This window comes from Rhagoletis pomonella, unplaced genomic scaffold (assembly GCF_013731165.1).
Source record: "Rhagoletis pomonella isolate Grant_MI unplaced genomic scaffold, Rhpom_1.0 Rhpom_scaffold_00003, whole genome shotgun sequence".
Classification (NCBI taxonomy): domain Eukaryota; kingdom Metazoa; phylum Arthropoda; class Insecta; order Diptera; family Tephritidae; genus Rhagoletis; species Rhagoletis pomonella.
This window is the reverse complement of record NW_023458557.1, coordinates 48,495,914-48,509,541: the sequence shown is the minus strand read 5'-3', so window position 1 is coordinate 48,509,541 and position 13,628 is coordinate 48,495,914. Positions and strand designations below refer to the sequence as shown.

Sequence of the window (13,628 nt, the reverse complement as noted above, 5' to 3'; positions counted from 1 at the left end):
TTGCCTAGGCTATATTATACTGGTTCGTTCAAGCCATTTTTCAAAACTTACAAAGGTAAATACGAACAGGCGAACAAAAGAGAATACAAAAAATTTCTTGCTGTGAATTTTCAGAGCTATATATTTTTAGTATTCATTACAAAATTGTACTAAAAAGTACTGCGTATTAGGAAAGTATATTGTAAATGAAACTGTATCAAACAAGTACAATTGTACCAAAAATGCCAAGACTGTTCTGTATACACACTTTTTTTCTTTTTTACATTTTTACTCTTATTTTGTTTTTCAGCTTCGCTAAACGCACTTCTACCAACGCTTGGCTTACCAAATTTACGCCAATTGATAAAATTTTGCGATTTAAATTCATTTTCAATAATGTAAATAACGATTCGTGTTGAATCGAAAATCGCCTCGTCTGAATAGGGATGGCAACTTTTTCACTTTCAACTTCTCATTGAACTTCGTATTCAACTTTTGTTGCCTGTAAAATCGCTGCGTGCGAATGCCCTATTATACTCCGTCTTTTGTCCGACATAAGGCCTCTTACTCAGCAATCGAAAAGACTCGGAACTGGTGACTAGGAGGGCATTCATTCAACCAACCGAAAAAGACGTGCGTGCCGCATGTACTTATCTCCCAAAACTGGCAAATGCAAATAAGGATTGAAATTTTAAAATAATAAAATTAAAGGGCTTAGGGATTATAACCCTTGCTACGTAGAATTCTCCTTTCTGTGTTGCCGAGGAAGAGAGGACGAACCGCCCTTTTTTGTCAAAAGTGTGTAACACATCTTGTGGATATAACTCCGGCTTCGGTATCCACAGTATTTTTGCACTTAACTCCTTTCTGCGTAGGCGGCCTTCGGCCGCGCTTAGGGATTATAACCTTTACTAAGTGGAATTAAAACAAAACGCACTCCTTTTTTATGTCTTGTACTGCTTTTTTTCTATCGAAAATATAAATGTACTCTTTCCTTTTTGGTTGTTGTTGTTTCCGACAGGGTGGGTGTATGATGTATTATGGAACGAATTTCCGTCATCCCTTGTCAAATTTGGTTTGGAGACAAACCGATTTCGACGTTGTGCCATCTTCAGTGTCATTTTTCGTACGGCGAGGAAACTCATAGATTACGAGTAATTTGTTGTTACAGTTGAAAATTTCCCCTAACAAAATGTACGATAACAAACCATTTCAAACAAATACAAGTGTGCGGAACACACATTTCAACTAAATTAAGCTCTTTGAACGTTTATCTAGTATATATTTTATTCATTTTATTGTTTAACGATGAGGAACACGTTTATAAATTTGTTTATTTACCATTAGAGACCCGAAATAGTATTTATCAGCCTCATCATGTATCTCGAACGATAGGGGACAGAACGATGCGCCTGCAGGCGAATTCGTCTCCGCTTACAATTTTGTAAGTCGAACGATCGCCTTCGTGTAGACTTTACGTCGGTTACGTTGTATTCGTCTAGAACAGCGTTGCCAAATGAAAAATTAAGGTATTTTTATATATTTCCTTTAGAATTTTATTATTTTTCATTTGTTTGGTACATTTTATAGAAAATGGACATCACCGTCAAATGTTATTTACTATTTTTGCCATTCAGAGATTTTTTGTGTAGTTACTGGTGGAATTAGTGGGCTCTGGAGTGGCGAGTAGTGCGTCAACGAACGTTAGGATGATATCGAATAAGGGTAGCCTCCTGAATTGCGTATCGTTGCTGTACGCACAACGAATAGTGCTGGCATGTCAGTCGCTGACAAATTTTCAGAGGTGGACGCTGATGCCTGTGATGCCGAAGGCCTTGAAATTACAAGCGCTGGGCTACTTGGTGCTGCGGCCTTCGACATAGAAATGTTGCGGTCGATGGTTTTTTCGATCTCCGTCGGCCTTGAATGCCGAAAAGGACCCCAGCTGTCATATTTATGTTACGAATATAGTTCGCAATCTTCTTTTTGTGCGGCTTTTGAGGTCAGCCCATGTCTGAAGAAAAATAAACAAATCGTACTTTTGGTTATGTTACTAGAATATTCAGGATTTTTGCTACCAAGTATAAGCTTACCTTCTTCCATTATCTCGCTTCTGAACCCTGGCTCTGTCAGAATCAAACACTGGTACCCCTCTTGCCGATCCGGGTTCTGGTCCATCTCTTGAATCAGCACCTCAAATTGTGTGTTGTGGGTTTTTTAATTGGTGAAAACATAAATTACTATTTTTTGTTATATTGCTTACATTCATTTTGTTTGAAATTTACAAATTTTTCACTTTATTTACATAATTTGGCTGAACGACCCATCTCGACGATCACTAATAACCTATCGTCTCTCTTTCGTCTCCTTTTCGTGTTAGAAAATTGCAAACTAGACGCAAGCAACGTAACGATCAGCTGTTTTTGTGTTGCCAGACGAAAACGAATTACACAGTACCAAGAGACGAACGATTCGTGTGGCAGGCGAAACGAACGCTCGTTTCGAGATACATGATGAAGTTGTATATATGGACAATGACCAAAACGAAGATGGCCGCACGTGTGAGTAACGCGTTGCCAGAATGCGTTTAAAAAAATGTGTCCAGATGTTAAAAGCGTAAGATCATTATAAAGGCGAATATGATAAGTGCTATCTAATTATGACTTTAATAGCAATTATGAGTATTATATGTGCAGATAATGTAATTTTTCAGTAAAATGATAATTATTGATTATATGTATGATTTAAATATACATCATAATTATAGTATAGTCACTTTTGTTGTTGACAAGTTTTGCTCAAAAATACCTCTGCTCCTTTTCTTCGCAACACAGAAAGAGGATTCTACTTTGTGAGGGTTATATTCCTTAAGCGCGGTCGTAGGCCGCCTACGTACAAAGAAGTTTTGCCCAAAAATACTTTTGCTTCTTTTCTTCGCAACACAGAAAGAGAATTCTATTTGTGCGGGTTTTAATCACTAAGCGCGGCCGTAGGCCGCCTACGCAGAGAGAAGTTCCACTCAAAAATATTTCTGCCCCTTTTCTTCGCAAGACAGAAAGAGAATTCTATTGCCTACGCAGAAAGAAGTTCTGCTCAAATTACTTCTGCTCCTTTTCTTCGCAACACAGAAAGAGAATTCTACTTTGTGAGGGTTATAAGTTATATTATAAGAAAGAAGTTCTGCTCAAAAATACTTCTGCTCATTTTCTTCGCGACACAGAAGAGAATTCTAAAAAACTAAGCAAATCGAATTAAACACGTCTGGCTTCTTCTTAAGTTCGCTAGATTGTGCCGTTTTATTTCTTAGATAACATTGCTTAAGGTCTAGACAGAATACAATCTATCGCTTATGGGCTGGTTACACTACTTCATCAATGCTTACCCCATGTTTACACTTACGAGCTACTTTCACAATGCCTACTTGCTTAAATCTACGTTTACATTACTTTTATCTGCACTTATATTGCTAGTAACTACGCTTACAATTCGACCATCCTGACGACTAGAATCCCATGATTCTACGCCGTGTGCTCCTAAATTATTATTATTTTTTTGATTGGTCATACTTCTTGTCGTTTTACATTCGAACCTCGGCTTTAAGTTTGTAATTGCCCAGGTACCCTTATCTGGTATTTGGGTTTGTTGGAAACCCTCTACGTCTTCTATCAAGTAACGATCATTTTCTAAGATTTTGGCCACTCTGTACGGTCCTTTAAACTTTGGTACTAACTTACTTGACACTCCTATTTGAGAGTTGGAGTTTGTTACCACGACGTAACCTCCTACCTTGAATTTACGTGGGGGCAACCGCTTATTGTCCGCATATTCCTTATTATAATTTTGCGCTTTCTGTTGTACTGTTTCGGCCTGCCTCCTGATATCTTGAACTGTCCCAGCTTCATGTACCTGTATTGAACCTAAAACATTTTCTTTGAGCGTGCCTATTATTTTCCCTTTTTGCGAAACCCAAAACAACATTATGCTGGGATGTTCCTTCACTGCTTTGTGCAAAGTGTTGTTCATTGCATATTACCCATATTCTAACGCGTTGTTCCAACTAGTAGTAGTCTTTGAGTCTACTGCTTTCGCTAACATTGACCTAAGCTTTTATTGACGATTTCTACGAGTCCGTTTGCTTGGAGAGAATTTGTTGCCATCTTAATGTGTTGAACGTTATTTACTTTTAAGAACTCCTCGAACTCGTTGGACGTAAAACAGTTTCCCCTATCAGATACAAGGTAACTAGGTCTGCTGTATGCTCGAAAGTAATCTTTCAGGGACTCTAAAGCTTCTTTAGACGCTGTCGTCTTTGCTGGATATAGCCTAACAAATTTTGTACACGCGTCTATTATTACTAATATATTCTTATACTTTGTATTAGTACTATGGATTGGTCCATAGTGACCAATATGAACCATCTGGAAAGGTTTATTTACCTTAGGGATTATTTTAAGCAATCCTTCCTTTTTTCCGTATTTCGCGGAGAACGCAATGCACTTTAGGCAAATTTCTACATGCGTACTTGCCTTTTTCCTAATGTTAGGGAACCAGTAACCTCTACTTATCGTTTATACCACTTTGTCAACGCCTATGTGTCCCAGCTCGTCGTGATATTTGTATGGAACGTGCTCTTTCATTGAGTCTGGTACGTAAAAAAATAAGTTTTCGTCCTTCTTTTTATATACAACCCCATTTCTCATTTCATAGTAGCTACTCTCTGTAGATTCTAATTGCTTTCTGATATTCTTTATGTTTTCATCTCTGTTTTGGCATATAATCAAATTTTCCTCAAGTGTATTTGTATGAACCGTTAAAACGTTATTCAACCTACTGAGCGCGTCTACGTGTTGCATCCTTTTTTCAAATATTCATCTAATATTTTTTGTAACTCTGAATTTTCACCATACGACAATCTTCTAGGAGCGCAACTGAATGGCTTTTTGTTTTCTAAGTGCAGTTGTATTTCTTTCCTAACTTAGGGCTCTTCTGGGTTATCGGCATTTAAATATTTCTTGTAAAATATCTTTTGAAAAAGTTTTTTGTTGTCGTGACTATCTTTACTACCAATCACCACATCTATTTCGTTCACATCTTGCATATCTATTGCCAACATTTCATTTATAGCCTAGCTTAGCTTTTCATGTTCAAAATTATAAACTGTTTTTACATTTTCATCGCTTAAATCTTTTACATTATCCTCGTATCTTGTATCTGTGACTTCATCTGTAATTTCTACATCAAAATGTCTTTATTCAGTACTTTAACAAAACATTTCTTTTTTCCAAAAATTTTCAAATTAGATTTATTTACTCCACAATAGGAACCGGTTACTTCTTCTAGTTGCAGTCGTCTTGGGACTAAAACTTCTTTCGAAAAGCTTATAGGACTTCCAAGAATCGATTAAGCCTTCTACAACCATGTCGACATTAAGTTTAGCTACAATACTTAAATGGAAATAACTAAAACTATGTTCACATATCAATATTATCCCAATCAAAGCTCGTTTTTTAATCACCCCGTTTACACAGGCAAATCTCAGATTAGCCGTCAAATTTATTGTGCTTGTTATTCTCACATCTCAAGGAAAAGTTATGTTTCTTCTCCGTGCCGCCGTGATCCCTTTTTTTTGCTATATTAAGCACTTTAAATATATTTTAACTTAGTATTTTATTAAAAATACCTTTACAAACCTCTTTTACTTGCTACCGTACATTTTTGTTTACTTTCACATTTGGCATTTCTCCTCTCTTTCGCAAAAACAATCGATAAAACTAGGATGGACAACGAAAAGTTATCGGTTAAATCTGAGATTATTTCATAATTACAGATTAACAAGGGACGAATTTTATATGGCTAATCTCTTGTTATAATTACACATTAGGGTGTTAAGCTCGAAAATGAGGATAATTTACTTATATGTGAACCTAGTATTACGAAATTACTCGTTGACTTCTTATATTTTTGGCAGCTGGAAGCGAAGTGTCCGCGTTCGCCGCATGCATAGCACGTACCTGCCTCTCGCTTTTCCTTTTTGCATTCTCTTGCGATGTGGCCTGAGCTGTTGCAGTTGTATCAACGGAGTTTCTCCCCCACTGCTCGTACATTCGAAGTATGCGGTAATTCAATGGTGCGGAACGCTTTTACTATCTCACTAGCCGTTTTAAAGTTCGGTAGCTTCGCCTGTATTTGAAGATGCCTATTCGGTATGCCATCGACTAAGTATTCTACCAGCTCTGTGTCGTTGAGGTTGAGGCCGCTGGCTAACAAGTATTTTTCGTAGTAGTAGTTACCGAACGACTCACTTGATTTCCAACAGCGGTTTTGAAAACGATGGCGCACAACCAGTAGGTTGTCATCTTGCCCGAACACCGTAGCCATTTCTTTCAACACGTCATCTAAATTTCGCAAATACATTTTGTTGGAATTGTACCATTATAAAGCGACGCTTTTTAACTTTAGCCGCATCACAAAATTTAACTTCTTATCGCCCACTTTGAAAACTTCACGCAAATGTAGCTGCTTTTTTCTCTTTTTCGAGCGCTAATTTTAATTTCAAGAGCTCAACTTCCTTTTCGAGCAACCGTATTTTGATCTCAGACTCATCGGTTTGGTTACTTGCCGAAACGCACACTGGGGCACTTTCCCAACGTTGGAACTCGACATCATTTTCGCATACCTGTCTGCCAAAACGACCACTGCCAATACGTAGCAAGTCATCGCCATCGACATATTCCGCACCATTGTACTCGCCCTTATCCGCACCATTTTCTGCGCCGTTGTTATCGCCGTTCGCACCGCCGTTGCAACTTCAATTAAAGTACTAACTTCAAATTCACTTCTATTCATAGTCGCATTTCAGACTGCTACTAAGTAGTTTTAACTTAGTTTTACGATATTGCAAAACGGGTGTGAAAATGTATCGATTTTTCTTTACGATATTTTCGAAAAATTACATTTTTATTAAATAATGTCAAGTTTGATCATCCGTTTATGTAATTTTTACTTTCATTGTACGTTTATGCAAAAGAATAAGGTATAAGTTTCTTGTTAATTGTGTGAAATAGCCAGAACTACCGCAATGATGTGAAGTCGATATTTACCGAAAGCATGCTGTGAAACATACAAGCACATATCTAAATGTTATGCACTAATTTGCTTTAAAAGAACAAGCTTGAAGTTGACTTATTATTTGAGCATTTATATATGTAAATCATTCCAATTATAAAATTGTGATGTAACCTTATTCGAATTGTAATACGCATTTTATTTCACATTCCGATTCAAATGGATCGCTCTTTGTAAAATTCAATTGGAGATCATTCAATATTATCAAAATCACGCTCTGCCAACTTAATTTTTACATATTTCTTTTTTTCCCTTAATTTAATAAAATACTTCTTCTTCTTTGGCGCTGTAACCGCCTAAGCGATTTTGGCCGAGTTCAGCAAAGCACGCCAGTCGTTTCTCCTCTGTGCCAAGTGAAGCCACGTCCTTCTCCACCTGATCTTTCTATCGCAGTGGGGGCCTGCCTCCCTCTTCATCTGCTACCACCAGCGGGTTCCGAGTTGAATACTTTCAGAGCTGGAGCGTCGGTGTCCATTCGAACGTCATGACCAAGCCAGCGGAGCCGCTGTATTTTAATTCGCTGCACTATGTCCATATCGTTGTAAAGCTCATACAGCTCATCGTTCCATGGTATGCGGTACTCGCCGTCGCCCACGCGTAAAGGCCCGTAAATCTTCCGCAAAATCTTTCTCTCAAACACTCCAAGAGCCGCCACATCGGATGTTGTCATTGTCCATGCTTCTGCGCCATATACCAGCACGGGCATGATGAGTGACTTATAGAGCGTGGTTTTCGTACGTCGAGAGAGGACTTTACTCCTGAATTGCCTACGCAGTCCAAAGTAGCACTTGTTGGCAAGAGTGATTCTACGTTGGATTTCAGTGCTGACATTATTATCGGTGTTAATGCTGGTTCCCAAGTAAACGAAATTCTCTACTTTCTCGAAATTGTAACTGTCAACAGTGATGTGGGTGCCAAGGCACGAATGTTGCTGACTGTTTGTTTGATGACAGGAGATACTTCGTCTTGTCCTCGTTTACCACCAGACCCATTCGCTTTGCTTCCCTATCCAACTTGGAAAAGGCAGAGCACACTTCGCGGTTTTTGTTACCGATGATGTCGATGTCATCGGCATAAGCCAGCAATTGTACGCTCTTGTAGTAAATTGTTCCTGAGCGGTTCAGTTCTGCAGATCTTATTATCTTCTCCAACATCAGATTGAAGAAGTCACAAGAAAGGGAGTCGCCCTGTCTGAAACCCCGTTTTGTGGCGAACGGCTCGGAGAGGTCAATTCCAATTCTGACGGAGCTGGTGGTATTGCTCAACGTCATTTTACACAGCCGTATGAGTTTTGAGGGGATGCCAAATTCAAACATGGCGGCGTATTGGCAACTCCTTTTAGTGCTGTCAAAAGCGGCTTTAAAGTCGACAAATAGGTGGTGAGTGTCGATCCTTTTCTCGCGGGCCTTTGCCAAGATTTGGCGTATTGTGAATACCTGGTCTATGGTGGATTTGCCAGGTCTAAAGCCACACTGATAAGGCCCAATCAGTTCATTGACGATGAGCTTCAGTCTTTCACACAATACGCTCGATAAGACCTTGTAGCCTATGCTTAGCCAAGGTGCGGGGCCACCTTTCTTGTGGATTGGGCTGAGCACACTTAAATTCCAGTCGTCGGGCATGCGTTCATCTGACCATATTCTGCACAAGAGTTAATGCATGCACCTTATCAACTCCTCGCCGCCGTACTTGAATAGCTCAGCTGGCAGGCTGTCAGCTCCAGCGGCTTTGTTGTTTTTAAGCCGCGTTATTGCTATACGTACCTCGTCATAGTCAGGCGGTGGAACGTCGACTCCGTCATCATCGACTGCGGGCTCGGGTTCTTCTTCTCCACAACTTTTTGTGCTGCTGCGGAAAAGTGTTCCCTCCATCATTTAAGTACGCTCTGGACATCAGTTACTAGGTCGCCATTATTGTTCTTACAGGAGTGCCCGCCGGTCTTTAAACCTTCCGTAAGCCGCCTAACTCTCTGGTAAAATTTTCGGGCATTCCTCCTGTCGGCCAGCATTTCAAGCTCTTCGCACTCACGTATTTTGGCCTCTCTCTTCTTATTGCGGCAAATACGTCTCGCTTCCCTCTTCAGATCCCTATTGCGGTCCCACATAGCGCGCGTTGCGCCCGATCGCAGCGTGGCCCTGTAGGCGGCATCTTTTATTTCTGCAGCTTCCTGACACTCCTCATCGTACCAGTTGTTCTTTCGGGCTCGCTGAAATCCGACTACTTCTTCGGTGGCGGTACTTAATGAGCGGGTAATGTGGTTCTATAGCTCGCATATGTCGGTTTGTTGAAGAGTGCTCTCTGAGAGCAGGTGTGAGAGTCGAGTAGCGAAAGCGCTGGCTGGTCCGAGTCGATGTTTGGGCCTCGGAGTGTGCGTACGTCTAAAACACTGGAAGCGTGCCTTCCGTCTATCACAACATGATCGATTTGGGTTCTCGTTTTTCGATCCGGAGACAGCCACCTAGCTTGATGGATCTTTTTATGCTTGAACCTAGTAGTGCATACTACCATGTTTCGGGCCCCGGCGAAGTCGATCAGCCTCAAGCCGTTGTCGGACGTTTCGTCGTGTAGGCTGAATTTTCCGACGGTGGTTCCAAAGATCCCTTCCTAGTCCACCCTGGCATTGAAGTCGCCAAGCACGATTTTGATATCATGACGGGGGCAGCGCTTGTACGTGCGCTCCAAGCGCAAATCGAAGAGATCTTTGGATGCCTCATCCTTCTCTTCCGTCGGGGCATGGGCGCAGATGAGCGAGATGTTGAAGAATCTCGCTTTGATGCAGATTGTGGCTAGACGCTCGTCCACCGGGGTGAACGACAGTACTAGGCGACGGAGTCTCTCTTCCGCCACAAATCCAACTCCGAATTTGCGCTCCTTTACATGGCAGCTGTAGTAGACGTCGCAAGGCCTTCTTCCTAGTTACGACTTAACAACAGCTGCAGGCGAAACTGGCACCCCTATTCTGCAACTGTTTCGTATTCGGAGTTTGCTACGCATCGTAGAAATAGTATGCTGCAATCCGAATCGTATTTTCGAACTTTCGAAATTCGTAACAATGGCGTGCCTAAAAACGAAAGAGTAAGCTTATTTGCGTAATTTTGTACGAAAACAATTGTGTGTCGGAGGCGAAATAAAAGGTGTATATCTATGTGTGTTTGCAAGAAATATTGGTGGTGTTTATTTAAACAGATAAACTTGCCTTTCGCATATACGTATATTTTTATCCACTGCTTTATATAAACGAGCAAAAAAAGAATCTTTGTTGCCCCTTATCGAGAAACTTGGGTTTAGTTATTTGTACGATTTTCGGTTTTTGTGTCCAAATGCATAACCCGAATCCAAAAACTTTAACATACACGTGTAATCAAAGGATTCAAATTTTATTTAAGAGAAATGTTTCAAATTTCCTACCACTGGCTTATTAATAAACTCGGTTTGCACTTTGCACTTTTTTTGAAAATTTCGACGTGGGTTCCGCGCAAAAATACTGTGGACGGCGTAGCCGGAGTGATATGCACAAGAAATGTTGTATACCTTTGACATGCGGAAGCCCCTCTTCTCCGCAACACAGATTCTACTTAGTAAGGGTTATAAGCGCGGCCGAAGGTAGAAGCAAGCGCAACAGGTGGTGGACCCAACAAAGTGCATGCTTTTAATGGCTTGGAAGAAGGTGTTATTGCATTAACTGGATTGAGAACCAGAGCTTCAGGCATAGGAGGAGTTCTGGCTTATGGTTCAACAATTCAACCAAAAGCTGACATAGATGCGCCCATGGTTACTATGCCCGACAGCTCCGCATACCTTCCTGAACCCATTGCCATAGCGCCCGCTTACTCTGATGCTATAATTGCAAATACATCTGTACGCGATTAAGTGGCAACGACCAGCTTTATCGTCTGCACTCTGCACAAACCTTTAGTGTCATTCGCGGCTGCACTCTGAACTAGCCTTAAGTGTCATTCGATTATTCATGTTTTGCATACATACATACATACTTCCATCTTTATATATAATATTCTTGAACCTGTAAATATCATAAAATCTAACGTTAACAAGTCACGCTATTGTACCGTTTGTAGCCTTCTTTAAAGACGAATTTGCAAATAAATAAGTGCCATTATATTCCCGCTGGTCGGTGTGTACAAACATAATCGGTTTTCAGTTGCTTTTATCGTACATATTTTTGGTGCCTCCTGTGAGGACTGAAAGCGCGGTTTTTTATTGTCAAAGTTTCGTATAATCTACGCTGTAAAATAAAACAAGTTTGCGGAACTATGGCTGCAATGAATATAAGAACAGCGGCGAGGAGTTCTATACTACGCATCAGGGCGGAGGTGGAAACCGAAGGTTATACCGCGGATTAGGTGCAAGTGGAGCACACCATCAGCATTCAAACCGGGCACTATAATCGCTTCATGGACAATCATATCGCGCTAGTGGCTGGAGCCACTGACGAAGAATTGGACGCTCATGAGGAGCTACTAGCGCAAGTGGAGGCGGCTTATGGTAGTGCTGTCACCGAATTGCAACGCATGCGTGCCGGCTCAAATGCCACGGGGCACTCTGCATCTAGCCGGTGCCAAGGTGAACACCGATTAGATCCCGTCAAACTCCCCACGTTCGATGGCCGACAGGAAAACTGGTTGTTGTTTAAGGACATCTTCGAGTCGATGGTAAATAATCGCACTGATCTTGACGATACTTACAAAATCAGCCGGCTAAGGCAGTGCGTCGATGCGCAAGCGGTGCCAATGGTTGGCGGCGTATACACTGGAGGCTACGACCAACTATGGGCGGAATTGAAGAGGAGGTACGACAATCCCAGGCGTTTGGTTGAGTCACATGTGAATCGGTTGTTGGACTTGCCTGAACACCCAGCACTTACGCAACGCAATGTTCGGAATGTAATCGATGTAGTACGCAGTACCTTACGTGCACTTAACGTGATGGGCTTGGTCACCGACCATTGGGACGCCATCGTTTATCCTATTGTTCTCCGTAAATTGCCAACATCGGCGGTCACGCACTGGACCATTCTGAGTCATTCAGACCCTCTGCCGCAGCTGCAGAAAATGCTTGAGGAGATTGAGACCTATGCTGACACTTTAAGGAGCAGCTCTACCGTACCGCCCAGGTGCCCAAATCTTCAAGCGCCAACATGAGATCAGCAATGACCTGCCCACGATGCGCCGAGCCACATCAGTATATCAAGATTCCCTCAATTTCGAGCATTAAGTCTGGATCAACGGTTGCACTGGGTACGCCAAGCAACGTTATGCTTCAACTGCTTGGGACTAGGTCACTTGGCCCGTGAGTGTAACTCGGGGAATTGCAACAACTGTAAACAGAAACACAACACCTTGCTTTGTAAGGCAGCTCCGCAAGGCGAGCGGTTACCTACAAACACCAGCTCAGAAGCGCGACCAGTGTCCGTACTCGAGCAACAATCGCCATCAACCAGCGCTACTGCGCCTCAGGTCCTGCCCCGTCTGGATGCTGTCAAGTCTCTCCTGGCGCAATCCGAAGGAATCGTCCTACTAGCCACTGCCAAGGCGCCCATCGTAAATGGGTGTGGGGAGGAAGTATCGTGTCGTCTCTTGTGTGACATGGGTTCACAGGTAGGCTTCATTACGGAGCCATTTTTTAAGCGTTTGAATCTCCACAGAAGGCGTTACACATTGACGGTAGAAGGTATTGGTTCGCAGAGGGCAACTTCTTCGCGCGGACAGACGACTCTGGTGATGCGATCATATCACGATGCAGAATTTGAGTGCCGTTTTGATGCCCACATTTTGCCTAGTATAACTTCGACGATTCCCGCATCTCCAATTCACACGAGCGGGTACAAACACTTACACAACATACCACTGGCTGATCCGACATTTCACACGCCAGGAAGCATCGATGTACTCATTGGAGCGGACATCATGGGCGTGCTTCTCCTGGGTGAAACTATCACTGGTGGGCCTAAGCAGCCGTGCGCACTCCATACGCGTCTCGGTTGGGTCATATGCGGCCATACATCGCCACGCTGTGCGTCAGTCCCCGCCTTGGGCACACCGACCGAATGTGCTACCGAGGAGAAGCGACTCGATAAGATTCTTCAACGCTTCTGGGAACTGGAGGAGGTTCCTCGCCCGAAAACGACCGATGAAATTTGCGAAGAGATTTTCCAACGAACCGTATCGCGCAAGAGCAATGGCCGATACATAGTGCAGATCCCATTTTCTCCGGATGCGCCTGCACTCGGTGATTCCTACGGCAAGGCGCTGGGCCACTTTTTCAACCTTGAGAGACGTCTGAGGGGCGATGATGACTTGCGCCAGAAGTATGTTCAGTTTATGTGCGAGTACGAGAAGCTCGGCCACATGGAGAAGATCACGCTACAACGAGATGATCCATCCCACGCCTACTTTATACCGCACCATGCTGTCACCGCGAAATTCCGTGTGGTCTTCAACGCTTCGGCGAAGACCAGCAATGGCGTCTCCTTGAACGACACTCAGCTGGTTGGGCCGGCAGTTCAA

The 13,628-nt window shown here is 42.4% G+C and overlaps 2 protein-coding genes across 2 annotated transcripts in view; both read left to right on the top strand.

Moving 5' to 3' along the window:
• LOC118736273 overlaps positions 1-3,234 on the top strand; it is a 14,817-nt gene extending 11,583 nt beyond the window's left edge. Inside the window, exon 2 of the mRNA XM_036466368.1 lies at positions 3,200-3,234. Coding sequence (XP_036322261.1) covers positions 3,200-3,234 — 35 coding nt within the window. The remainder of the gene's footprint in view (positions 1-3,199) is intronic.
• Positions 3,235-11,516: 8,282 nt separating this feature from the next.
• On the top strand, positions 11,517-12,263 carry LOC118736272. Its single transcript, XM_036466367.1, has one exon. It carries the CDS (start codon positions 11,517-11,519, stop codon positions 12,261-12,263), a length of 747 nt encoding a protein of 248 aa, XP_036322260.1.
• The last annotated feature ends 1,365 nt before the right edge of the window (positions 12,264-13,628 follow it).